The sequence below is a fragment of the Ictalurus furcatus genome, chromosome 28, assembly GCF_023375685.1.
Source record: "Ictalurus furcatus strain D&B chromosome 28, Billie_1.0, whole genome shotgun sequence".
In the NCBI taxonomy this organism is placed as follows: domain Eukaryota; kingdom Metazoa; phylum Chordata; class Actinopteri; order Siluriformes; family Ictaluridae; genus Ictalurus; species Ictalurus furcatus.
The window spans coordinates 5,969,106-5,995,743 of record NC_071282.1 but is presented as its reverse complement, the minus strand read 5'-3'; the positions used below and the strand labels follow the sequence as shown (position 1 = coordinate 5,995,743).

At 39.8% G+C, this 26,638-nt stretch overlaps 1 protein-coding gene across 6 annotated transcripts in view; it reads right to left on the bottom strand.

Moving 5' to 3' along the window:
• Positions 1-26,638, bottom strand: part of dab2ipb (DAB2 interacting protein b) — a 156,332-nt gene that overhangs the window by 36,168 nt on the left and 93,526 nt on the right. For 5 of the 6 annotated variants that reach the window (XM_053618187.1, XM_053618190.1, XM_053618186.1 and 2 more), the window contains one exon: positions 390-543. In XM_053618187.1, coding sequence (XP_053474162.1) covers positions 390-543 — 154 coding nt within the window. Of the gene's footprint in view, positions 1-389; positions 544-26,563 lie in introns of all 6 variants that reach the window. The other variant, XM_053618191.1, reaches the window with a different exon arrangement.

Sequence of the window (26,638 nt, the reverse complement as noted above, 5' to 3'; positions counted from 1 at the left end):
GTACATATACGGTATGTACAAATTATGTCTGAACGCATTACAAGCAAACATTAGATGCCATTTTGGTTTTTTTTAAATAAACAAAAAATAAATCTCTTCATATTGCAGGAGAATAAAAGCTCTGAGTCAAAACGGTTTGGGAATCACTAACACACTTTCGGACCGAAATAGGTTTAAAAATCTCACTGCGTCAGCACATTTTTGTATGCCACGCCCCCTTTTTGGGCTGCTCCACCTACATCATCACAGTGTCTCGAGTACGACCACAAAAAAACTGACTTGCACCCAAACAAACTAGCAACACATCGGCATTTACACAAATTACATGAAAATAGAATCCAGAAATTACAGCATATGAAGCTCAGTTATGGATGTGTGTTTGTGCATACCTCAAAGCAGAAATCCTGACCCAGGATGGAGCTGTGTACGGGCTTGATGAGTACCTCCTCCTCCATGCTGAGGTCCAGAGCTTCCACTGCACTACTGGGACTGAGCAACGACTCGTGAGAGCGCGATTCTTTCAGTCTCGGCATCAGATGAGATCTGAACATGAGATAGAGAGAACCAGAGAAAGATTGACCCAAGTCTGACCACAAACACAAAGACACATCTTCAAAAGAGCACGTAAATGTCACACAGACCAGAGAAAAGGTATGAGATACAAATCTCCAGGCACACCACGTTTGAGACACTAAAGAATATGTAACTTTCAACATATCCATACGCAATGCTGTGACATATTTACATACAATCGCTGGCTATTTTAGCTTGGATAAAAAATTATATTAAAATATTATATATATATATATATATATACAGTGAGGGAAAAAAGTATTTGATCCCCTGCTGATTTTGTACGTTTGCCCACTGACAAAGAAATGATCAGTCTATAATTTTAATGGTAGTTGTATTTGAACAGTGAGAGACAGAATAACAACAAAAAAATCCAGAAAAGCGCATGTCAAAAATTTTATAAATTAATTTGCATTTTAATGAGGGAAAAAAGTATTTGACCCCCTCTCAATCAGAAAGATTTCTGGCTCCCAGGTGTCTTTTATACAGGTAACGAGCTGAGATTAGGAGCACATTCTTAAAGGGAGTGCTCTTAATATCAGTTTGTTACCTGTATAAAAGACACCTGTCCACAGAAGCAATCAATCAGTCATATTCCAAACTCTCCTCCATGGCCAAGACCAAAGAGCTCTCCAAGGATGTCAGGGACAAGACTGTAGACCTACACAAGTCTGGAATGGGCTACAAGACCATTGCAAAGCAGCTTGGTGAGAAGGGGACAACAGTTGGTGCGATTATTCGCAAATGGAAGAAGCACAAAAGAACTGTCAATCTCCCTCGGCCTGGGGCTCCATGCAAGATCTCACCTCGTGGAGTTGCATTGATCATGAGAACAGTGAGGAATCAGCCCAGAACTACACGGGAGGATCTTGTCAATGATCTCAAGGCAGCTGGGACCATAGTCACCAAGAAAACAATTGGTAACACACTACGCCGTGAAGGACTGAAATCCTGCAGCGCGCGCAAGGTCCGCTGCTCAAGAAAACACATATACATGCCCGTCTGAAGTTTGCCAATGAACATCTGAATGATTCTGAGGACAACTGGGTGAAAGTGTTGTGGTCAGATGAGACCAAAATGGAGCTCTTTGGCATCAACTCAACTCGCCGTGTTTGGAGGAGGAGGAATGCTGCCTATGACCCCTGGAACACCATCCCCACCGTCAAACATGGAGGTGGAAACATTATGCTTTGGGGGTTTTTTTCTGCTAAGGGGACAGGACAACTTCACCGCATCAAAGGGACGATGGACGGGGCCATGTACCGTCAAATCTTGGGTGAAAACCTCCTTCCCTCAGACAGGGCATTGAAAATGGGTCGTGGATGGGTATTCCAGCATGACAATGACCCAAAACACATGGCCAAGGCAACAAAGGAGTGGCTCAAGAAGAAGCACATTAAGGTCCTGGAGTGACCTAGGCAGTCTTCAGACCTTAATCCCATAGAAAATCTGTGGAGAGAGCTGAAGGTTCGAGTTGCCAAACGTCAGCCTCGAAACCTTAATGACTTGGAGAAGATCTGCAAAGAGGAGTGGGACAAAATCCCTCCTGAGATGTGTGCAAACCTGGTGGCCAACTACAAGAAACGTCTGACCTCTGTGATTGCCAACAAGGGTTTTTAAACCAAGTACTAAGTCATGTTTTGCAGAGGGGTCAAATACTTATTTCCCTCATTAAAATGCAAATCAATTTATAACATTTTTGATGTGCGTTTTTCTGGATTTTTTTGTTGTTATTCTGTCTCTCACTGTTCAAATAAATCTACCATTAAAGTTATAGACTGATCATTTCTTTGTCAGTGGGTAAACATACAAAATCAGCAGGGGATCAAATACTTTTTTCCCTCACTGTATATATATATATATATATATATATATATATGACAAATTAAAGGAATAACCATTGGTATTCTGTCGAGGGCGTTTTTGCATCCGGAATACGTTCTATAAACCTTTTTTTTAAATTGCAATTGTACAATAAACCATTATTTTTAACGTTTTAAAATTAATTTCTCCACGTTTCTCCATATTTCTGCGCCGTATTACAGTGACGGCATTCAAAAAAAAACCATGTATCATCCCTGACCCGTTATACCCAGCAGTTGCTGCAGATATTAAGAGCTCAGATCACCTTTTCAGATCTAATTAACTATTTATGATTCCTGCAGCACATAATTCTCGGGCAAGACAGCAGAGCCGGATAAGCTGGATGTTGATGAAGAACAGTGCTAAATTTGAGCGTGTTATTTTCAACAAACCTTTCTGAACGGAGATATTCGAAAGCGTACTGTATCTCCACGCAGAGTGAACACATCGTTACTTGTTTAACGTAAACGACTTTAACATTTAAGCACTGCGGAATTGGTTTCTATTAATGCACTTTGCCTAATACGTTACCGTTTCTATAGCAACATCATACACAGGGATTTGCATGGTGGACACGCCACACGGACAGTTTAAAAACCATGTAATTGTTGATATGGTAAAGTTTTATGTGAGAAGATGTTTATATAGCATTTTTAGAAGGAGTCTCCAGTGTCAGTGCTTAGTATCAATCAGAAGTAAAGCTGTAACTTGCTTTTTTGCAACTTGCAACAGGAACTAACATGTTTTGCGAGCATTTCACGACATTAAACATAGGGAAATATCATTTCATGATTCTTGAGGACATTTCTACAGTACACACTATGTATCATGGTATAGGTTTGCTCAAAAACAAAAACTAAATAAACAGCCAGCAACTTTGTAAACAAGGCATTTTCATAATAAATGATAATAAATTTTAATGAATTTTTTTTTTGTTAAGTTTTATAATTAATAAACAAATGTACATGTAAGTAAATGTTTGTTTTTTTGCATTTATAAAAATAACAATTTTATTTATAAAGTAATTATACACCGAAAATGTTTACAATTTTGAAAGACTAAGTCCAACAGTTGAACATCACATCAGCTGCTTCTTGTCAACTTTTAATTTATTTATATTTTCCCATTTAATAAAAAAAAAAAAACTATGACATCGCAGAGTAATTTATCACAATGTCGATGTTATATCGTCATACCGCCTAGCCATAATTAAATATAACTATAAATGGATAAAAAGTCCAACATGTCAATCTTAATCAATAAAACATTGTATCGCTTGCAAATTGCTGGAGTAGAAAAAGAAATAAAACAGCACTGTTTTGCTCAAAAGATTACATAGCTAATTATTAATAACGTATTATTATATAGTGAAATAACATTGTCAATATATAACAGTGTTCGTTCTACATTTGCACTTAGGTCTATACTCGGGTTTGCGTATATTCCGCATATAATATTCATGTATATTTTGTGATTTGTATGATTTTCATATTAACACCTCGCTTTAAAGCCTATGCCATGTTGTTTACACACTGAGAGTTGTGAGTGCACAAGTTCACCATTACACACATAATCTATAAGAAATGATTGCCAGTACTCAACAAGCTCCATATGAATGCGTTCTCTTTGCCTTATGCGTATGTCCTGGGATTATAAAGTTACAAATGAGTGCAAATCAAATTCCATCAAATGTATTAAAAAGTAAAAGAGTACAATCGTTAATGGTGTCATTTTCAGTACTGACTCATATTAGTACTCGCCGACGCTGTCGCAAGCTAATTAAAGTTTCCTCTCGATAGCAGATTAACACTTTATCTAAGTATAGAAATCTTGACATGCACTTCACTATCTGTAATAAGATCTCATTTACAGACAAAGCCCAGTACACAGGAACGTAAGCTAGACAGAGCGCGGATGAGCGAGCTAGGGGTGGAATATAAGCAGCACACTGTCCCGTCACATTAACGCAGTCTGAGCAGCGTATATAATGTGGTGTAATTAGTGCGATGTTGCAGAGTCGTGTTAGCTAATGCAAAATTTACGGGCTATAATTTATGCCATGCGAGATGTGTCCAATACCACGCCCTATTCACTGTAGAGGTCAGCTGTCACACTGAATTATGGGTATTCTCATGTTTTTAAGGGGCATTGTCTGGCCAGTGACCACTGTAGGATCTGGATCTCCTCTATTCTTTCAGTCATAGTGCACCAAGTGTGTGGTTTTGTCTGTGCTTCACTACACCTGACCATCTTGCATTAACATTGACATTAACGCGCTCGATCTAATGCGTTATGGGTTCTTTAGTAACAACTTGCACCCGTTTGTTCGGCTGACGCTCCACATAAACGGATTAAGAAAACCTGCGTACTTGTTGATATGGTGAAGTGTTTATTTAGCATTTTGGAAGGAGTCTCCAGTGTCAGTGCAGTGCAACATTCAAGGACAAAAGCGGTTTCTTTACTGTGTCAAGTTTTCAAACACGGGAAAATCTTTAGGACTAGAACTGAATAAAATGTACTGTATATTACAGTACAGTACATACTGTATATTACGGTGGTCCAGTAGTGCACAACACAACAAAATTAAAAAAGCAAACATACCTTAACAACACAAAGGAATCAAGCCGCAACGCAAAGGAATCAAGCCGCAACGCAAAGGAATCAAGCCGCAACGCAATGGAATCAAGCCGCAACGCAAAGGAATCAAGCCGCAACGCAATGGAATCAAGCCACAACGCAATGGAATCAAGCCGCAACGCAAAGGAATCAAGCCGCAACGCAATGGAATCAAGCCGCAATGCAATGGAATCAAGCCGCAACGCAAAGGAATCAAGCCGCAACGCAAAGGAATCAAGCCTCAATGCAACGGAATCAAGCCACAACGCAATGGAATCAAGCCGTAACACAAAGGAAATGCTCCCAACCACTAGGGGGCATTTGCCCCATGGAAATGGACAGTTACCCACGTGTTCGATTTTGCTCATTTCATAAACTGATCGTTGTGTTGCATCTTGATTATGTTATGTTGTGGCTTGATATTTTTATGTTGAGACTTGATTATGTTACGTTGTGGCTTGACTTCATTATGTTGCGGTTTGATTTCGTTGGGTTGCGTCTTCAATCCGTCGTGTTGTTAACTTATGTTTTCTTTTTTACATTTTGTTGTGTTGTGCACAGCTGGGCCACCGTGTATGATGTATAACTTTAAAAAACATAAAACTGATACCATTAGCAAACTGCCGTGGAATAAAACACTTCAGGATGTGCTGTTATAGGACAATAATCAACTTGGAGGTGGGCCTGACATGTGCAACACCACCACATAGTTGTATATGAAGGAGAATCCAGGAAGTAAGTTAATAAAATATACGATTTAGGTTAATACACTACTACACACTCCAAAAGCTAAAGGTTCCTTATGAACTCTAAACTTTTCCTCAATCACCTTCATCATTTACTTTCTGAACTCCCACCCCATATTGTCTCCTACCTCTTTCCTTATTTCTTCCTTCGTGTAAAATGATACCCCTGAGACAGGGCCCATCATTCAACCACTGAACCTTAAGAGTACAAACTAATCATGTGTGTGTGTGTGTGTTCTGGTTTCCGATTGGCTGCCATGAAACCAGAACCAGGCAGAAGACTAAAAGAGTGTCTGGAACACTGGGGTTTGCTGGATGGATCCCTGTTCTCAGTGCGTTATTGGAGATCGAGCCCTCCTTTTGAAAGCCGCATCAAGTTCCTGAAAGCATCCATTTCCGACATCAATTTTCCCAACCTGGATAGCACCGATGGGAACCCGACGGGGAGCGCTCGGCAGAAGCCGACAGGTATTCCATGGGCGAGAGGAAGAGAAAAAAGGCAGGCAAAGCCTCCATCCAAACTGCCATCAATCACGACGTGTCTGTATGACAGCAGGATATGAAAGTTTCCGCGCTACACGGGAGAAGTTTTATTTTCGTCTCTCGGGTGAAGAGCATTCACTCTGAAAGTAAGTAACTGAGGCATCGAATCAATCAAAGCATGAAGCGGTGGGATTTATTTCATTCAGCCTGCCTCAGGCTGTCCATAACACCTTATCAACAAAACCTTATAAAAGACGTGGGCACCGCATGTCCATCATGAACAAGAAGATCAAGAAAGTTATTTGAAAGATTTATTGAGAGATTTGCTGTTCTCCTGAGTGAATTCAGGAAGAGATCATGGGGCATGGAAACCACAGGAAACTAATACACACTAACTCTCTTTACACTAATGTAAATAGTTGAATTTGTGGATAGATTTGCTAAACGTTTCTTTTTTCGCCACTTTATGATATATTAACCAATACATTTACACACTGATTATACATGGCAAACGTTGACAAAAATGATCCTTTCACAGATTACCCCATTGCATCATGGTCCCCATGGTGACAAGTGCCATGTGTACATTTTTGTTTCTGTTTGGGTTCTGTCTCAGCCCCTGTTCCATCATTGGTGTGTTACCTAATATTGTGCACCTGTGGCATGTTTCCTGTTTTTGACTCTTGTTTGTTTTTCATGTTTTTCCCTGGTTATGGATGTACCTCATTTGATGACGCCTGCCTGGTCGATGACCTACGCTATGGACTTTGATAATGATTCTTGGATTTGCCCCAATAAACAACGTGCTTTGTATACACAAGCATCCTGCCTCTAAGTACTAAATGCTACAGTCCCATTAGAGCAGTGGTTCTCTGTGTGGGTTCTGGAGACCTCCACGGTTCCATGAGGCACAGCCAAAGGGCTCGTGATTTAGTGGAATTCACAACTCGTCATTATCAGAGTTGTTCTATTTATTATGGAGTTCATAGCATCTTGTACTGGTCACTTGAATGTTTTTTTTTTTTTAACCCAATCTCAATAACTGCCAAACAGGCCAATCAATAGTGTCAGCTCTATGGCTTCAATAAAGAAGCAAAATGTTATAGTACACATTTAAACAATGAGCCTAAAATTTGAATAGCTGGATGACATTCAGGAGCTTCATAGTATTTTGCAATTTTAAGGAGGTCCCTGGCTGCAAAAAGTTGGAGAATCCATGTATAACAGGAGGACCGCTAATAGGCACTCTCTAAACAAGAGACATAAACCAGGATGTTGTGCTACTTTCTTTGAAAGGCCCCAAACTTGATTTGTGGGTTCTAAACTGGTTCAAATCCCTGAAATATCCAATAACCAATGCATTCCAACACAGAAACCGAGATCTAATGACATCCCTCTGTGGGGAAAAAATCAGTGCTTGATTCTATACAATCTAAACAATCACCCACGGTGTGATTGATGTGATGCACCATTCTTAGAGAGGACCCCGGTGTTCTTTGTTGTGAGTGCTCCAGTGGCAGCTCCACCATTTATGAGCCCTTCAACAAATGTTCATTTTCACAAAGTCCTAATTCACAACTTCATTCAGTTTAAATTCTGTTGAAATACTAATGACTGCTTTTGACTGAAATTGGTAGATATAAGATTGTGTCCCATTGTCACTGATATTTAGTTCTATAGTGTACTAAATGACTGCTATAAACACTGATACTGGCCAACTGGGGGAGGACTCATGCTGCCCCATACCCCCATACATAATTGGGCTAGTTTAAAAATTACCTCAGGCTGCAAATATCTTGTTTTATAGCAAATAACTGGAATTAAATTTTGGCAAACTGAAAGTGCATACATTGTGTCTAAGATGTATGATCTATTGTAAGATATATTGCAAACACTGGGAGAGGGAAAGTGTTGTATCAGCGCTGGAGTCCAATACCCAGAACAACTTGCGGCCTACAAACATGGCCACCACAGACTCCGTTTCCCAGTATTCCTCAGCACCATCACTCTGATTACTGACTGCACACGCCTGGACTCAATCACCACACACGTAACAATATAAACACACAATACTGGGAAAATGGAAAACTACTCGAATTGGCGAAATTGCAATTCCACGAAAGTGTTCTGCACGGTCTTTCGCGGTGATGTTTGTTGGTAAATGAGACCTTTCAACTGTACTCGTGTTCGACTCACCTGAATCGAAGAGGGCTTTAGCTGAATGCACGTTGTGATGACGTCACGTCTTGGCTCGAGTCTATGGAAAATTGGCGGTAATTTTGAAAAATTGCAAGCAGCTCCGAATATTGAGGAGTTTACTTGATTTTGCATTCATTTCTGCATTCGCAAAATCACGAAATCCTGGAATGACTGAATATCTGTGCATCAGAACTACGTGCGCACCACGGTGACCTGCTTTCCTACGCAAAGACAGAACAAGCCCTGCTTTTTTTGGGCTAAACCCTAAAATGACACACCAGAAACTGAAGAAACTAAAAAAAAAATTCAAAGTAGGTTATGATAGCGCTTGTTGCACTGTTGCATCTGGCTGCTGTCTTTAAGCATTTTTACTTTATTGATGCAGTAAAGAAAAAAATGTACATTATGTTTCGATATGATTTAGACTCAGTGTGACTGGTTTTCATTGTTAGACACAGACTATAAAATGGCTGTTTCCTGTATATGACTTCTTCTACATTTACATTACATTTACATTGAAGGCATTTGGTAGACACTCTTATCCAGAGCGACTTACATTTTTCTCATTTATACATCTGAGCAGTTGAGGGTTAAGGGCCTTGCTCAAGGGCAGCTTAGTGGTTTGAACTCATGACTCATAACCACTGAGCTACCATTGCTCCATTCACCTGCTACCATTAACCATCTTCAATTATAAAGGTTGACAAACAAAAAAAAAAACCCAGAATTTGACCAATTTCATGTTTATTCCCTTTAGTGCCTCTCAATCTCACTGTGTTCTCCAGGTTCTCTTTCACTCTGGTAAATATTTCAGGTGCTGCATCAAAGCTGGTTCATGCTGTACTTCTTTTCATGCGCGCTGGTAAAGTACACACACACACACACACACACACACACACACACACTGTTCTTTTTCTTTTTTCACCGTGTGCTTTGAGTTTTGAAAGCAGTGATTATGTTCCTGCACTAAAAAAATGACCAAAAAACTTTTTTTGGTCATTTTTTTAGTTCAACATGCATTTCTTCAGCTGTACAACTGTATGGGGCCTTCGTTATCTTATTTTACGCTTCATAATGCGCTACATGTTCTCAGTCGGAGACAGGTCAGGACTGCAGGCAGGCCATGCTATCACCTGCACTCTCTGCTTACGCAACCTTGTAATCTGGGCAGAATGTGATTTGGCATTGTCCTGCTCTGGATGGCAGCATATATTGCTCCAAAATGTGTATATATATATATCTTTCTGCATTAATGCTGCCCTCACAGATGTGCAAGTTACCCATGCCATGGGCACTGACACACCCCCATACCATGACAGACGCTGGATTTTGGACCTGACGTTGATAACAGCTTGGATGGTCCTTTTCCTCTTTGGCCCGGAGAACACGACGGCTGTTTTATCCAAAAACTATTTGAAATGTTGACACATCGGACCACAAAATATGATTCCACTGTGCTACTGTCCATCTCAGATGAGACCGAGCCCAGAGAAGTCGGCGGTGCTTCTGGACAGTGTTGATGTATGACTTCTGCTTTGCATAGTAAAGCCTTATCTTGCGTCTGTGGATGCAGCGGCGAATGGTGTTGACTGACAAAGGTTTACCAAAGTATTCCCGAGCGCATGTCGGGATATCCATTACAGACTCATGACGGTTTTTAAGACAGTGACGTCTGAGGGATCGGAGATCACGCACATTCAGAAGTGGTTTTCAGCCTCGCCCTTTACGCACCGAGATTTGACCGGATTCCTTGAATCTTTTAATTATATTGTGCACTGTAGAAGGTGAAATGCCCAAAATCCTGATGCATCTGTCGACCCATCCTTGCTCTTGAAGGACTAGACCTTTTTTGGAGGCTCCCTATATACTGCGATTAGACGATTGCCTCACCTGTTTCACATCACCTTCTTATTTCAACTTCTCACATCACTATTAGTCCTAAATTGCCCCTGTCCCAACTTGTTGAATGCAGCAATTTCAAAATGTGTATTTTACCTTAAAAAAAAACTATGCAGTTGATTAAGTAAAACATCAAATACCTTGTTTTGATACTTTTTTTTTGTTTAAATACAAATCAAAGTTTTACAAATCACTCCTCTTTATTTTACTAGCATTTTCCATACTGCCCCAACTTTTTCGGAACTGGGGTTGTACCATGGGAATGCTTATTCAGTGATTTCAGTGACTTGGTGGCATGGTTGTTGGTGCCAAGTGGGCTCGTTTGAGTATTTGCGCAGAAACTGCCGATCTCCTGGAATGTTTGACACGTAACAGTCTCTAGAGCTTACACAGAATGGTGCGGAAAACAAAAACATCCACTGTGGGCGGAAGCACCTTGTTGATTCGAGAGGTCAGAGTAGAACGGCCACACTGGTCCAAGCTGACAGGACGGCTACTGTAACTCAGATCCACAGTTTGCACAACCATGGTGAGCTGAAAAGCATCTCAGGGCGCACATCACATCAAAATGTGAAGATAGGCCACACCAGCAGTATGTGCTAGTCTGGGAAAACATTTCAAGTAGTGAAATTTGAACATTTCCTAAATTTCTAGTTCTCTAATTCAAGCGTAAACTTCCAAAAGCGAAAACAAAGGAATCTGCATGGAACGATTTCATTCCACTGAAAGACACCGACACCAATCGCTGTAAATGTGACCATAAAACACTATCTTAATACAAGTCTTTAATCATCTCTACGGTATCAGCGACGATGCAGATGTTTTGACAGCTGGTATTTACACACTAAATCAGTTACATTAATATCTGTTTCTCTGTGGCACATAATCAACAACTTGATCAAAGCATGGCATTCACTGACATTCACGGATTGACTGCCTTTCCAGCCATGTTTGAACAAAAGTATAAACTAAATAATTTTAGAGAAATATATTTATGTTCTATTGAATTATCCGAGGTACCAGAGTATACGTTACTGGCAGAAAAAAAAAAAAAACCCTGGTCAAAACCAGATTTTAATACGCTTAATATGTTTTAATAGGTTAATATGCTTTTTCACCATAACGCATACTGATTTTCTTCAATCCGAAAGGATTTTGATCATGTTTTAAAAAAGTGAAGCCGCTCATCTGAACTGCGGAACGAACGAACGGAGGAAGAAAGGGAAGAGGTGAAGGAACAAAAGCCTACTAAACAGGACACACAGACACACAGACACACAGACACCTAATCCATTCCACCTGTATGGGCTTTACTGTGCAGAGGAAAATGGTACTCGGTATCAAATTGGAAATGAATGTCACTATAACATGCCTCCATGAGCAAGATGGTCTTGGGGGATTAACACACACACACATACACACACACACACACACACACCTCTTAATGCAACCAACCAAAAAAGCTTTTTAATACAAAAATAGCTTTTTAATAAAAGCTGCAGTTTTGTAAAAAAAAAAAAAAAAAAAAAAAAAATTTAAAAAAAAGGGGAAAAAATGCTAAACGTCCCCACAAGGTCATAAACATATCCCCACTACTCCCCACCCCCACCCCCCACCGCCACCAAGAGACACACATTTCATTTTGACTTGACAGGCCTATCGACTCAATATGTATATATACACGATGTTACAACGCACTGGAAACTAGCCGGCTGTGATACTCTGTGTGTGTGTGTGTGTGTGTGTGTGTGTGTGTGTGTGCTGTCTCAGTGGGAAGGTTATGCTGTCATCATTGCTCCGGTATTTATTTGCCTGGAAATGACTGGATCAGGGAGCCAGACAGAAGAAGTGAACTCGCTTCAGTGTCCCTACATTGCTCAGGTTTTTTTTTTTTTTTTGTATCCCTCAGACTGGACCAACCGCTATGAAAAACGAGCGTCTCCATGGCAACAAGCCGATAGGTACTGTTTAATATGAAAAAGACGACAAAAATCCCTGGATGTTCACGTCATCGTTTTTTTTTTAAATCCTAGTACACAGTGCATGAATATAGAGTGGACTGTATTCTAGCATACTACAGAACTTAGTATACGACTACCTTCTACCATACCGTACAGTAGTACTGAACTAAATCGTATGGTATTCCTGTACATATACTACAAATACTGCATATTAGCTTGATTGGGTCACAAGCTTCTATTACCTCTTCAGCTCGTAACTCCAATACAAAACCCAAACAGCACTATTTGTATCCCATTACTCCTAATCAGTCGACTAGGTTTGAGGTAAGGACATTTATATAAATAGAAACATGCTTTCCCTCAAAGTTTTCCTGTAATTATGACATTTGCTTTTTTTTTTTTTCTTTTTTTTTTAGTCTTCAAAACAACCACCAAACTCTGTTCTCCACTTTGCCTCTGAGTGAACAGTATCCATATTAGACTCACAGAACCAACAGGGCATGACATACACAAATGCTGGAGAAAAAGGATAAAGCTGCTGCTGATGATGAGTCATCATTTCAGTACATCTGGAAGCAGTGCTTTTACCCATAATGCCCAGGTTTAACCATTTGGTGTGGCTGGGAATAACAGGCAAACACCATTTTTATTTTGCTTACTGATTTGTCTGATGCTTTAGTAATGCTGTGTTACAGTATACTGATATTCAGTAGTTGATAGCAAATCGTGTGTGTGTACTCGGGGTCACTGTGCAGTGTTACACGGCAAGTTGTAAATCAGTCCAAAAGAGGCTCAGTGACCTTAAAGAACAAGGTCAGAGTAATGAGTCAAGGGGTCACTGAAGGGTAATTTAAACAGAGAACAGCAGAGAGAGTTTATATCATGTACGAATGTCACATTTTGGGTTCGAATAGAGCTCAAACAGAGAGCAATACATTTAAAAGATCTACATTTAAGAGTCTTCAAGTACGTGGCCGGAGTTGGCGTCATTCACAGAAAAGCAGTGGTTAACCAAACAAAACTTGGTCATTTCCTGTGTTCTTCTCTAGAGCAAAGACTAACGCTTTGCAAACACGACCCCAACAACGGCACACCCCCGAAGTGTTTCATTCCTCATGCTCCACAGCAGTTCGCCAATGAGATTAATGTTGTTAATTCATTAAACTACGACAAATTGTACTTTCTACTCATTCATAGTTTGACCTCTACAACATTCTCACTTCCTACACTGTAGCAGCCATCCTGAAGACTTTCCTGTGGAGGAAAACTTAAAGTTACAGCTTTACTGTACCTCTGGAGTACACTGGAGATTTACACTGGAGACTCCTTCCATAAACACTACGTAAACGTCTCGTCACTTTTCCTAAACGTCACCATATCGATCCATCGACGTTCTTCTGACTAATAAGAATCGAGAATTCAACAGTGCAGTGGTTTAAATTAGAGATGCACCGATACTAAATTTCTCATCTGATACCGATAACCAATTATTCAGAGTGATATCGGCCGATACCGATAACCGATAGTCCTGCCTTCTTTTAAATGAATAATAATTCATTCCACAATTCTGAAAGAAATGCAAATAAAAACTTTATTCTCTCCATTTCAACAAGTTGTTTCACAGTAACTGGTCTCATCAACATTAACACATTACTCTAATTAACATGAACACATGAACTCAATTCTGAAGATTAAAGTAAGATTTCTTAACTTATTGAATGTTATTAATTCAAATTCACATGGACTGAATTCTAAAAACCCTCCTGTTAGTCTCACATTCACTCACCACAAACACAAGCATTTCTACTTCATCACTGAACATCAAACTGGTAATATATAATATCAACTCTTTTTGACGATATTAACTCATATTAACATTAACTGGATATGAAATATACTACTCTACAAATATATTTTTCTGTGCAATATATATATATTTTTTGTCAATTCATCTTCATTTAAATCTTTCAACCGTGTACTGGTGCTTTAATTCAGCTCGAGCAGTGCGACAAAAATAAATAAATTAGACTCCGAAACTCCTGCTTCACTGCTGCAGCGTCTGGTGTAAAAGCACTCATTCGTTAACATGCAGTGCAGAGCTTACAAACTGCAGGTTTGACGTCATCGTCACCCAATTCAAAGTAATTCCACACAAGAGACATCATCTTCACACACAGGACGAATTCGATATGTTTTCCCGTGTTATTGTAACACGTTGAAGGACGTGTTAATATCCTACACATTTTGTGTGTTATTACTATTTCAACACATGTTGTGGTAAATTATCCAATAAATGTGTTTTAAAAAAAAATAAATAAAATTCACGAGTGATAAACACAACGTGTTCAATTCTTGTCTAATCACGTTGTGGACTGCGCTGCCGACGTCTTCATCCAACTCTGAACTCGTCTCAAAGTGAATGAGCTTTTGATTGTGACCGTGGTATCGGAGTCCTGACGCGAGGAAACCAAATGACCACCGGTAAGTTAGCGTTCATCACTATTTAGCGTTAACGCTGCTGAAAATGCCAGGTTTGCGATATTTAAGCAGTGTGCTCTCGAAAAATGTATTCATTGTAAAACAGTAACTCAGTGAGTGAGAATTAACTTTACCTATCGCTACGGCTTCACAAGTGAATATCATGTACTGCTTCCTCAGCGTTGGTGTTACACTGCTAGGGTCAGTGTTTATGTTCGCTGTGAAATACGGACTGAGGTTGTTCTATAATTCTCTGGGTCTGCATCTAATCTGAGGCTCCGAGTTAGGGTTAGCTAGCTGGATGAGTGATGCTAACCTAGACGCTCGCCTGAGGTAATAACATTACTTTAGCATACAGCTCGCGGTAATGTTAGACATTCCCATGTATTCCCATACAGATTTTCAGCATGATGTAATACAGAGAGTGGGTTAATGTCACTTAGATTTAGTAAGTGTTTTAGACAAGGCAAGCTGTAGTATGATGGGTTAGGGCCGTGTTTCTTCATGTATTCGGTGAATGTTAATGCCGGGTAACAGGTGCAGACAGTCAGTGACTAACGGAACTTACCTAGCTCAGTAATGTCCAAAAGTTCTTCACGAGGTTAACGCGACAAAAAGAGAGGATGGGGTTACAGTAGGTTGTAATGTTTTCCACTATCTCTGTAATGTTGGTTGACTTAATTAGGTGGTGCAAACAAATTGGCGGTGAGGTGCTAAAGGTAGGAAAATAAATATTTGCATGTTAGCTAGATTTTCCTGGTGAGTCTACAGAGCCATTTTGTTCATTAGGAGAGTGGAGTTCACATTTCCTAAATGACACAGTTTGGGATTCTGTAACGTAAATTCTCAGATACAGCCCAAAGGCTTTTGTCCCTATTTTATAGCTAACAACTAACCAACACTCTTTTTGCTCTTTTACAGCTTTTCAAATGGACAGGAGCGGGACTCCTGTCTTCTCAGATTGCAGGGAGATTTGTAATTCTTACATCTGTCAGATTTTTTTTAATGATTTTAATAAATGTCACCTGAATTTCACACAATTGTTTGTTTATTTTGTGAGCATTTTAGCCGAATTTTAGCGTATAAACAAATTGCATTTTAGGATAATTGTAGGGGAAAACGCATAAACAACACGTCTGTGTTATTTTGTGTTATTTTTATTAACACACCTTTGTGTGGAAATGTACTAACACACAGCATGTGTTAAATGTTCTATCACACTGATTGTGTTAAAAGCAACATAAAATGTGTTGTCCCACAGCTACTCAAGGGTACTATTTGAACAGTAAAATATTTTCTATTTTTAAATTTTAAAGAATTGATTTTTGGAGATATAGTTGAGAGTTTTTAAACCCTCAATATCCTGATTTGTTGGTTTTTTTGGTTTGTTGGTTGGTTGTCATATTGAGTACTCTTAAATGTATAAAAGTTATGTTTATTAAAAAATATATTAATACATACACAGCTGACCAAAACATCAAACTCGCTACATCCTCCACGCTGTTAATTCCTCAGAGCATGAATTCAAAATTAAGAGCTTACAATTCCTGGCCTGAATCCCAAATGGCTCGCTGTTGGAAATAAGCATTAGTGTGGTTATACAGGAAGTACGGAGCCATGGGAACTATTTGTGATTCAGCAAGGGTTTTTGAGCAAATAGGTTTGAACAACAACGTAATAAGGGCCCCCCCTCCACTCCCCCCCCACCCCCACCGTTACCATAGATACCCAGACTCTCGGGGTAATAGGTTGGGCTGAGTGCAACAGTTTCACTGAGAAGATGGCGAGTTTGAACATGATTCCCCGTCTCAGTCTCGTGGGGGAAAAACAGGAAAAATCATTCACACTTAAACAGCTGCTTATGCAGTATGACAGTTAAATGCTATCAAGTTGAATGGGATAGGCAGACTTGATTAAATGGTGCACAGTGTCACGAAGTCTTAACACAATCTAAAAAACTGTAACACCGAAATTTCGACGAAATAAATTGGCACCAGTCAACGCTCTAAAACTACTCAGGGTTGCCAGATCCTCATCCAAATGCAGTTTCATTCCGACACCGAAACTTGGTTTTAAGTAAGATGTTAAAAAACCTGGGGGTGTGCAGTTATTAAGAAATAATCAGGGTGTGATGCAGCCAGGCATGACGTGGAGTTACTGTTACTACCCTGAAACTATTTATTATTATTATTATTATTATTATTATTTTATTATATTTTATTTTAAACTTGAATACAGCCATCCATCTATCAGTCATAACATTAAAACCACTGACAGGTGAAGTGAATAACCTTTATTATCTTGTTACTATGGCACCTGTAAAGAGGTGGGGTATATTACGCTGCAATTGAGCAGTCAGTTCTTGAAGTTGATGTGTTGGAAGCAGGAAAAAAGGTCAAGCATAAGGATCTGGGCGACTTTGACAAGGGCCAAATTGTGATGGCCAGACGACTGGGTCAGAGCATCTCCAAAACAGCAGGTCTTGTGGGGTGTTCTTGGAATGCAGTTGTTAGAACCTACCAAAAGGTGGTCTAAGGAAGGACAACCGGTGAACCAGCAACAGCGTCCTCGGTGCATAAGGATAATTGATGCGTCACTTACCTGGGGAAGATCTGGCATCAGGATGCACTATGGAAAGAAGGCAAGCCGGTGGAGGAAGTATGATGCTCTGGGCAATGTTCCCCTGGGAAACCTTAGGTCCTGGCTTTCATGTGGATGTTACTTTGACATGTACCGCCTACTTAAACATTTCTGCACACCAAATACACCCCTTTATAGCAACAGTATTCCCTAATGACAGTGGATTCTTTCAGCAGGATAATGCACCCTACCACACTGCAAAAATTGTTCAGGATCGGTTTGAGGAACATGACAAAGATTTCAAGGTGTTGACCCGGCCTCCAAATTCCCCAGATCTCAATCCGATCGAGCGTCTGTGGGACGTCCTGGACAAACAAGTCCGATCCATGGAGGCCCCACCTCGCAACTTACAGGATTAAAGTCTTGGTGCCAGATACCACAGCACACCATCAGAGGTCTTGTGGAGTCCACGCCTCGACGGGTCAGAGCTGTTTTGGCCACACAAGGTACAATACTACACAGTATTAGGCAGATGGTTTTAAAGTTATGGCTGATTGGTGTATATAACCATACACTATTTGATGTAGTATTTAGTCCAGCGGTATGTGGTTTTTGTATATCGCAAGAACTGAAGCAAAATAAGAAAACAGAAATCATAGCTTTACTTTTTTTTGTCTAAACCATTGCCAGATGTATCCCCTGTTTGCTTTTACAGAGAGAGAGAGAGGATATGACGTCATAGCAGAGACACGCTGAGAAAAGATGTAAAGAAAAAGGCATGAGGGGAAAAAAATATCCCAACTGACCATGACAGTAGCGTCTGGCCAGAAACACATACACACATACACACACACACACTTGTCTTACTATCCCTGTAAGGACCTTCCACTGATATAATTATTAATGCAGGTAAACAATGCTGTACCTCCACCTCAGGAACCAAAAGGAAAAGGGTTTTTCTTGCTTGAGAACAAGAGAAATGTCCCCACAAGGTCAAAACTGTCAAATGTTCCTATCCTTGTCAGGACACACATGCACCCACCCACACTCTCTCACACACACACACACACACACTCACACACACAGTGAACAATCTAGCACTGTTCTCACAGAAGAATGACTTAAAATGGTACAGCCCTTCATATAAAGACTAAAGGTCACTCGCTGATCTGGGACCTCCGTCATATCTGTATTGGAAAATGTTTTATTTTTTAAAAATAAATCAGACAGAGAGCCAGAGATAGATGTACTCTTCACTTCCAGAAACATCGGAAACATCTTATAGGCATCAAGACGTCTTTGTAAACATCATGTCTCCTTCCTGTCTATTTGTTCCTGTGTGTTTTTCTCCCATCACTCGTTCACTTATTTACCCATCCCTCCCCCCCACCACCCCTCTCTCTCTCAATGTGTATGTATGGCTTCACACATGGACTGCTTCACAGCTACAACACATGTTAAAGCTGCCAAAAGCGCCATATTGGACAAAAGTGGAGGCAAATAGAAGCTGTAATACATGGGATCAATATTCGCAATATACAATACACAATTTTAGTAAAGAGGTTTCAGCAGTGCATCTAACACACACACACACTCACACACAACACACACACTTTCAAACGCAACACACACACACACACACACACACACACACACACAAGGCATTATCATAAGCATAGTGTTGAGCCCTTAGTATTTACTTAGTAGCTAGTTAAAGGCTAACCAGACAAAAACGTACAGGCATTTCATACACACACACACACACACACACACACACACACCACCCAGCCACAATTCAAACAGTACAGACTGCTAAATATACATGCTCTCCCATGCTAGTCACACAAAAGCAATACATGTAGTGCACTAGCTACGAGCAGAGACTAGAATGCAGTGTATATGCTACGTTTTATGTCTGCATCTATAAACTGTAAAAAAAAAAAAAAAAAATAATAATAATAATTTTAAACCCACATCAGTCGGTATGTTTTCATACTCACATGAGATTGAATTCTTTTCTTCACTTTGAACCTGCATGTTAGATTCAAATGTAGCACCAGCTCGTGTTATTTGTTTAGAGGTGCAATAAAATAAAATCAAAAAACATGCAAGCAAGAAAAATATCCATATCAGGAAAAGAGACTTCGGGTCACCTGATTAGTTCTTCTGAAACAAGATGAGAGAAAATGCGATTCCGCAGGGCAAAAAAAAAACAAACAAAAAAAAAAAACCATCCTCGTATGCCCATGCATGGCCTACATTCCAGGCAAGTATACTCATGCCTCCAAGATAGAAAACATCAGACAGCGAGGAAGGAACAGGGGAAAGAATGAGAAAGGACGACAGGTAACGAGGGAGACTCGGAGACACGCTTGAACTAACAACAATTTTAAAATCTCTGATTTTTATCAATATACAGTATCTGCTTCTCTTGTCTCTGTGTACTGTCTGATGGGCTCAGCTTAAAACGAGCTCGTATTGCATAACGGCATGATGATAAAATGTTCACCTGCCCGGCTGAAAAAAAATAAAACAAAAATAGAACCCGTCACAGAAATTCCAATGGTTTCCACTACAAATAACAATACACATCATCAACTAACCATTAAAACCATTACCATTACCAGTATTGCTCCTTAATGGCATCCATTAGACTAAAAATAACATGACACCAATAGAAGGCAACAAATTACCGGTAGAGACCCACAGGGACAATTACAGTTTCCATTAAAACCAATACAATTCCCATTATAACCATTAAACATTTCTATGAGGGTTTCTATTGTTTTGTTTTGTATTTCCAGCAGGGTGTACAGTATGCACTGGCTAACAATTCTTTGAAAATAAGATGAATTCTTCTTCTACAACATAGTTCTACAACATTCAGCTACCATAACACATTCACTTAGTATTTGGACGATTCCCTAAGTCTACAGGAAGTCGTATTCATCCTCTGATTTTCCTGAAGATCAGGGGAAGAAGAAAAGGAAGTAGTCTCATTCGTTGTTCTTTATTTTCAAGGATATCGGAGGTCAATTTTTTTTTTTTGAAAGGTCAAATTTTGTTACCAGAATTATAGATTGAAAATAAATTGTTAATGAAAAAAAAACCATAGGAATGTCCTCCTGCCATTAGCATGGATGCTAGTTAACCACATGTTGTGTATTTGCTAATTCAATGTTTAAAAAAAAAAAAAAAAAAAAGTCACCCATGTTACTTTAGACTATTTAAGAGCAAAACACCATTTTCACGCCATTGTCAGCGGAGTAAATAACAATTTACACTGTTCATCGTGTTCAAAAGTTTACATCCCCCTGGCTCTTAATGTATCGTGTTGCCTTCTTGAGGATCAGTGAATGTTTGCACCTTTTGTAATAGTCGTGTGCGAGTCCCTCAAAGTGTGAAAAGATGGATCTCAAAATCATATAGCCGCTGCTGGAAAGGGGTCAAATATGCAAAAGATGCTGGAAAAGCAAAGAATGTGCAGTTCAGAATAGTGGGCAGTTTAAGTGCTCAGGACATACAAGGGACTCATGAACGACTATCACAAAACATAAAATTAGATTCTGCAAGGCATATGTAGACTTATGACCTCAACTGTATGTAACCGTCTCTCTCTATCCATTCACACACACACACACACACGTGTGTGCACCATGCTGTGTACGATTCTATTATTGATGAAATCCAAGGGAATTTTCCACCAAGAGCTTTTCACCACGAACAAAATCCAAAGCCTGAGGGCACCTCAGCCTTCGTGCATGCTAGGACACATATACTCTAGTGTACTGCAGTGTACTGTAGTGACACACACACACACACACACACACATATATATATATATATATGTGTATATATATATATATATATATATATATATATATATATATATATATATATATATATGTATATGTATGTGTATATATATATATATATATATATATATATATATATATATATATATATATATGTATGTATGTATATGTATGTAGGTGTATGTATGTATGTATAGTTGCAATCAAAAGTATTCAACCCCCAGTGCAAACTTTCAGCTGTTTGCAGTGAACAAATCAAACAAAAGCCACTGAAATAGTTCAACACAATGAATGCTCAAAGTGGTTTCCCCAAATTCAACTGAAAATGCAACTTATAATGATTTCTCCAGTTTCAAAATTATTCAACCCCCTGAATAGAATCCCTCACTACAGCACAAATATGCAAAACATGCTTGAGCTGGAACACAGGAAATACCTGAATTGGCTAGATGAATATATATGAAATACCTGGACGGGGCAGGTATCAACGGCTGCAAGCAGATTTCTGAGAAGGCAGGTTGTGAAAAACCCTCGAGTGACTGCAAAAGACCTGCAACAGGCAGTGAGCACAGTATGGCGCGTACTAAACGCAGAAGGTTTCCATGCCAGAACTCCGAGACGTACACCACTACTGATCCAAAAGCACAAGAAAATCAGCTCAAAATCATATAAATAAGCCACAGAAGTTTTGGGATTCTGTTCGGTGGAGCGATGAAACAAAACTGGAACTTTTCAGCACGATGGATCAGCGGTCTGTCTGGAGGAAGAAGAATGAAGAAAGAACACTCTGTCCACAGTCGAGCATGGTGGTGGCTCGGTGATGCTCTGGGGCTGCTTCGCATCCTCTGGCACTGGAAACCTGCAGCGTGTGGAAGGCGAGATGGATTCACTGAAGTATCAGGAGATCCTAGGAGAAAACCTCATGCTGTCTGTGAGGAAGCTGAAGCTTGGGCATCATTGCACCTTCCAACATTACAATGTTCCCAAGCATACCTCAAATTCCAAGGATTGGTTGTGGAAGAAGTCCTGGAAGATTCTACAGGGCCATCACATTCACCTGAATTGAACCCCAGAGAAAATCTCTGGTGGGGTTTGAAGAAGACGATTGCAGCACGCAAACCCAAGAATATTACTGAACTGGAGGCCGTTGCTCATGAGGAATGGGCTACGATTCCTCAGGAACGCTGTCAGAAGATCTGCATCTCGTTTGCAGCAGGTCATAACAGCAAAAGGGTGCTCTACTAATTACTAAAGATCCTTGCCATGAAGGCGTTGAATAATTTTGAAACTGGAGAAATCATTATAAGTTGCATTTTCAGTTGAATTTGGGGAAACCGCTTCTTTGTGTTGAACTGTTTCAATTGATTTTGTTTGATTTGTTCATCGCAAACAGCTGAAAGTCTGTCAATTTTGACAATAAACCTGATTTGCAATGGGGGTTGAATACTTTTTGCAAGTGTACACACACACACACACACAATTTAAAGAAAATGTGCTTGCACTCAAAATGGGACTTTTAAATAGTTATTAAATAGTTAATTTAACAACTCAAATTGAGATTCAAAATGTGACACATGAGCTAGTTTATTGGCAGTTAGCTAGCTGTTTGGGAGAACTTGGGGTAGAGGTGTAGCGTCATGTCATTTAATCTACACTAACTATAGGAAATTTTAAAAAATAAATAAAAAATAAAAATAATAATAAAAAAACATTTTTCAGGAGAGAACCTGAAAAGCTGGCTGGATGGCTACGAAGCTACTACAGCTAAAGTTACTCAATAAATTTGTAGTAAATAAATTTTTTAGCATAGATGTTAAAACTGTTAGCGACAGAACCTCTATGCTAAGCTGGCCAAAAAGCACAGCTAACGTTAATGAATCAATTTGTGGTGTAGTTTGACAGCGTTGGCTGCTTTAAAATAAATTGCTAAGGATTTAACCACATAAAACACACGTCAGTTCGATTATTTGCAGTGAACTAGCTAGCTAGCTATTTCTGAATGGCAGGAGGACATGAGGTAAAAGGTGTTGAGATGTTATTAGGACGTTTGTTTGAAACATTTAGCGACAGAACCTGCTAAGCTGGCACGTTCGCCTCACACCGCCAGGGTCGGGGGTTCGATTCCCACCGTGGCCCTGTGTGTGTGGAGTTTGCATGTTCTCCCCGTGCAGTGGGTTTCCTCCGGGTACTCCGGTTTCCTCCCCCAGTCCAAAGACATGCATGGTAGGCTGATTGGCGTGTCCAAAGTGTCCACAGTGTATGAATGGGTGTGTGAATGTGTATGTGATTATGCCCTGGGATGGACTAGCACCCTGCCCAGGGTTTGCCTTGTGCCCCATGCTCCCTGGGATAGGCTCCAGGTTCCCCACGATCCTGTAGGATAAGTGGTATAGAAGATGGATGAACCTGTGCATACGTGCGACAGGTGAGCTTGTATATTAGTATATAACTAGCCGGCTAGCTATTTGTGAGCGCACTAGCGCATGACGGAGGTGTAGACATTCTCCTAGTTCATTTTTAGTTGTTTCTTTTCAACAGTTAAACAATTTATTTTACACTAAATCCAAAAATACACCTTTTTCTTTTAACATTTAACCTAGCAGCGTGTGAGACGGGCTTGTGAGCTCCGGTTTGTAGCTTTCTATACTCAGGTAAGCGCCTGACTGCAATACGAGTGAGCTGTAATTACTTTATCTGGGCTGCAGGTTCTGTCTGTTGCTGACCAGCTGAAAGCCGAGTCCAGCTCGGCTCCGGTTTCAGCTGACGAACACATTCGCTGCAAAATATGAACTAACAAGACATTTTTGAGGGGTAAAATTAAAAAAAAAAAAAAAAAAAAAAAAAAAGGACATAAAGCAGGTCAGATTTGCATCCTATAACTCGTTTGTTCTGTGTTTACCCTCGTACCTGCTTTATCTGCATCGACTCGTAGGCTCTCAGGACCAGAATAACCAGAATCATTTGATAAGCACCTACCAAATTTATCTTGATACATAACTGTAACATACATGGTCATGTTCCATTTCTAAATCAGGAGCCTGAATAAGAGTGGTCTGTGTGTGTGTGTGTTCTCTATCTTTCTGTCTGTGTGTTTATATTCCTGTCTTGAAGGTTGCACCATCGGTCAGGTTGCATGCTTTACATATGACAGGAAGATTGAGGTTACTAAATGAGTTCCTCTTTAAAAAGTTTGCTATGCTTGAGATGATTTGATCAACGACACCACCCCCCCCCCTAGTATTTCCCCATAGAACCAGCAAAGTGTTTGCCTCAGTAGCTTTCTGCAAACCAACAGAAGGGAGAGACTGGCCATGGCTAAAGATTAGAATGAAAGAGAGACCAGAGAGAGAGAGAGAGATAGATAGAGACAGTGAGAGAGAGGGGGAGAGAGAGAGACAGAGGTGGGCCCTCTATAGATGAGACGTCCATTTCTAAAAGCGTTCACACCCACACATATGCCAAAGCCAATACCATTACCTCATTCCAGTTGAGCATGCAAGATATCAAGATATCAAGATATCAGTTTGCCTCATCCTTCTACTTCTATCTTCCCATCTCTATCTCTATCTCTCTTTCGTTCTTTTACATTGTGTATCGCTCCATTTCCTATTCCCAGGTGAATGTCAAATTTTAAAAAATCAACAACAACAAACACCCCCCCACCCACACACACACACACACACACAGTGTTCTCCTTGTGCAGTAAAGTGACATCTGCATGTATAATGTGAGATGTGTGACTTCTGGCAAGTGTCTGTTAAAAAGTACCACACGCTACACTATGGCAGCTTGCTGCGTGCTAAAAGCCAAGGTCTACTGGTTATTCCTTTCTTTTTCGTCTATTCTCCGGGAGTAAATTTGTGCCAAAAATCTAGCTTTCGACCCAATTCTTGATACAAACCCTTATTTTTTTTGGGGGGGGTTCTAAAGCGGTCGCTGATGTTCTTTGCTTTGTCATTCATTCCCTAAACGAAATTTGGTTGCGTCATGCTTCCTTGTCGTATGTACTGTAGTCACCGTCATTTGGATGTGCTGCTACACCCGATGTCTGCTTTACTGACTAAATAAGATAAGCCTCTTTATATCTCTTGTAAATAAATAAAAGAGCGCTCTGGATAACACGAGAGCCGTGCATTGATTTGTCTGGTGATCTGAATGCATAATATTTTCCAAAGGAGAAATGACATGATGTAGAGGAATTATTATTATTATTATTATTATTATTATTAATTATTATTATGGAATGATAATATCAGAATTGTAATATTTATCGTATATATGCATTTATGTTTTTTTTTTTTAACATTCCAGATACAAATAGTGTATATATTAGCCACGTTGGTACTCGATCCTTATTATTTACATTACTTTATACAAAGTGACTTACAAACATTATAACCTCACAAATAGACAGTTCATATTTTTGCACAAAGGCAGTCGAAACGATTCCACATTTTCTAGCTTGTTTATTGAATGTTTATTGAATTCATTATTCGGCAGAATAGTAGCAAGTCAGAGAGCGTGGCAATGACTCAGGAGGTCGAGGGTTGGATTTGATTTACCTACATCTTGGAAGTCCTCTGAGAAATCCGACTTTCTGGTTAGTAAATTGTTCTTTCCGTCAAACTGACACGCGTTCAGGATTTTATCCAATACGGAAATCATTTTATAGCAGAGAAATTATGAGATTGAAGCGACGCATCGGTATATGTGCGATCAGGGAGTAGACGTAAACCCAGTCTAAAGTTCAACCTGGTAATAAACTTCAACCAAACACAATCCCATAACACAGATCAACATGGATCAAAACCCCGATCGCTTCACGTCTCTCAGGACCCATCAGTGCGTCCAGACCAGATTCCTCACACGACAACTGTATCCCTTTCCTATTAGTATGTCACTTATTACTGGATTAATATGCTTTAAAACGTGGTAATGCCTGTAATGCTTTAACTCAGGAAAACAAAGAAAGAAATGTGATTCAATCCAAGTCATGGGTATATTCATGTGCATGTACTAGCAGCTGAAGTTGAGCCAAATGAGTCAAATGACCCGGACTGTGGTGTGACTGAAAGCCAACATCCTCACACACACACACACACACACACACACACACACACACACACGCGAACCCAAACATGCACATGATTCATACAATATCCCAGGGAATTTTCCTCGTCAGATGATCTGAGACTTGTCGATGGTCAGATGCCCTTGGTCAGCACACACACACACACACACACTTGCTCACAAACACTGATTGTAAATGACTATTCAGATCAAAGCATTTATGTCGGTGTGTTGTAGCTACTTGTGTGAAGCCATATTACATCAATGCTCAAGCACTCACCAGGCATCATCTGAATCCTGCCGAGCTTTCAAAGGCTGGAGAGCAATGACAAGGAAGGAAAGAACGAGTGTAGAA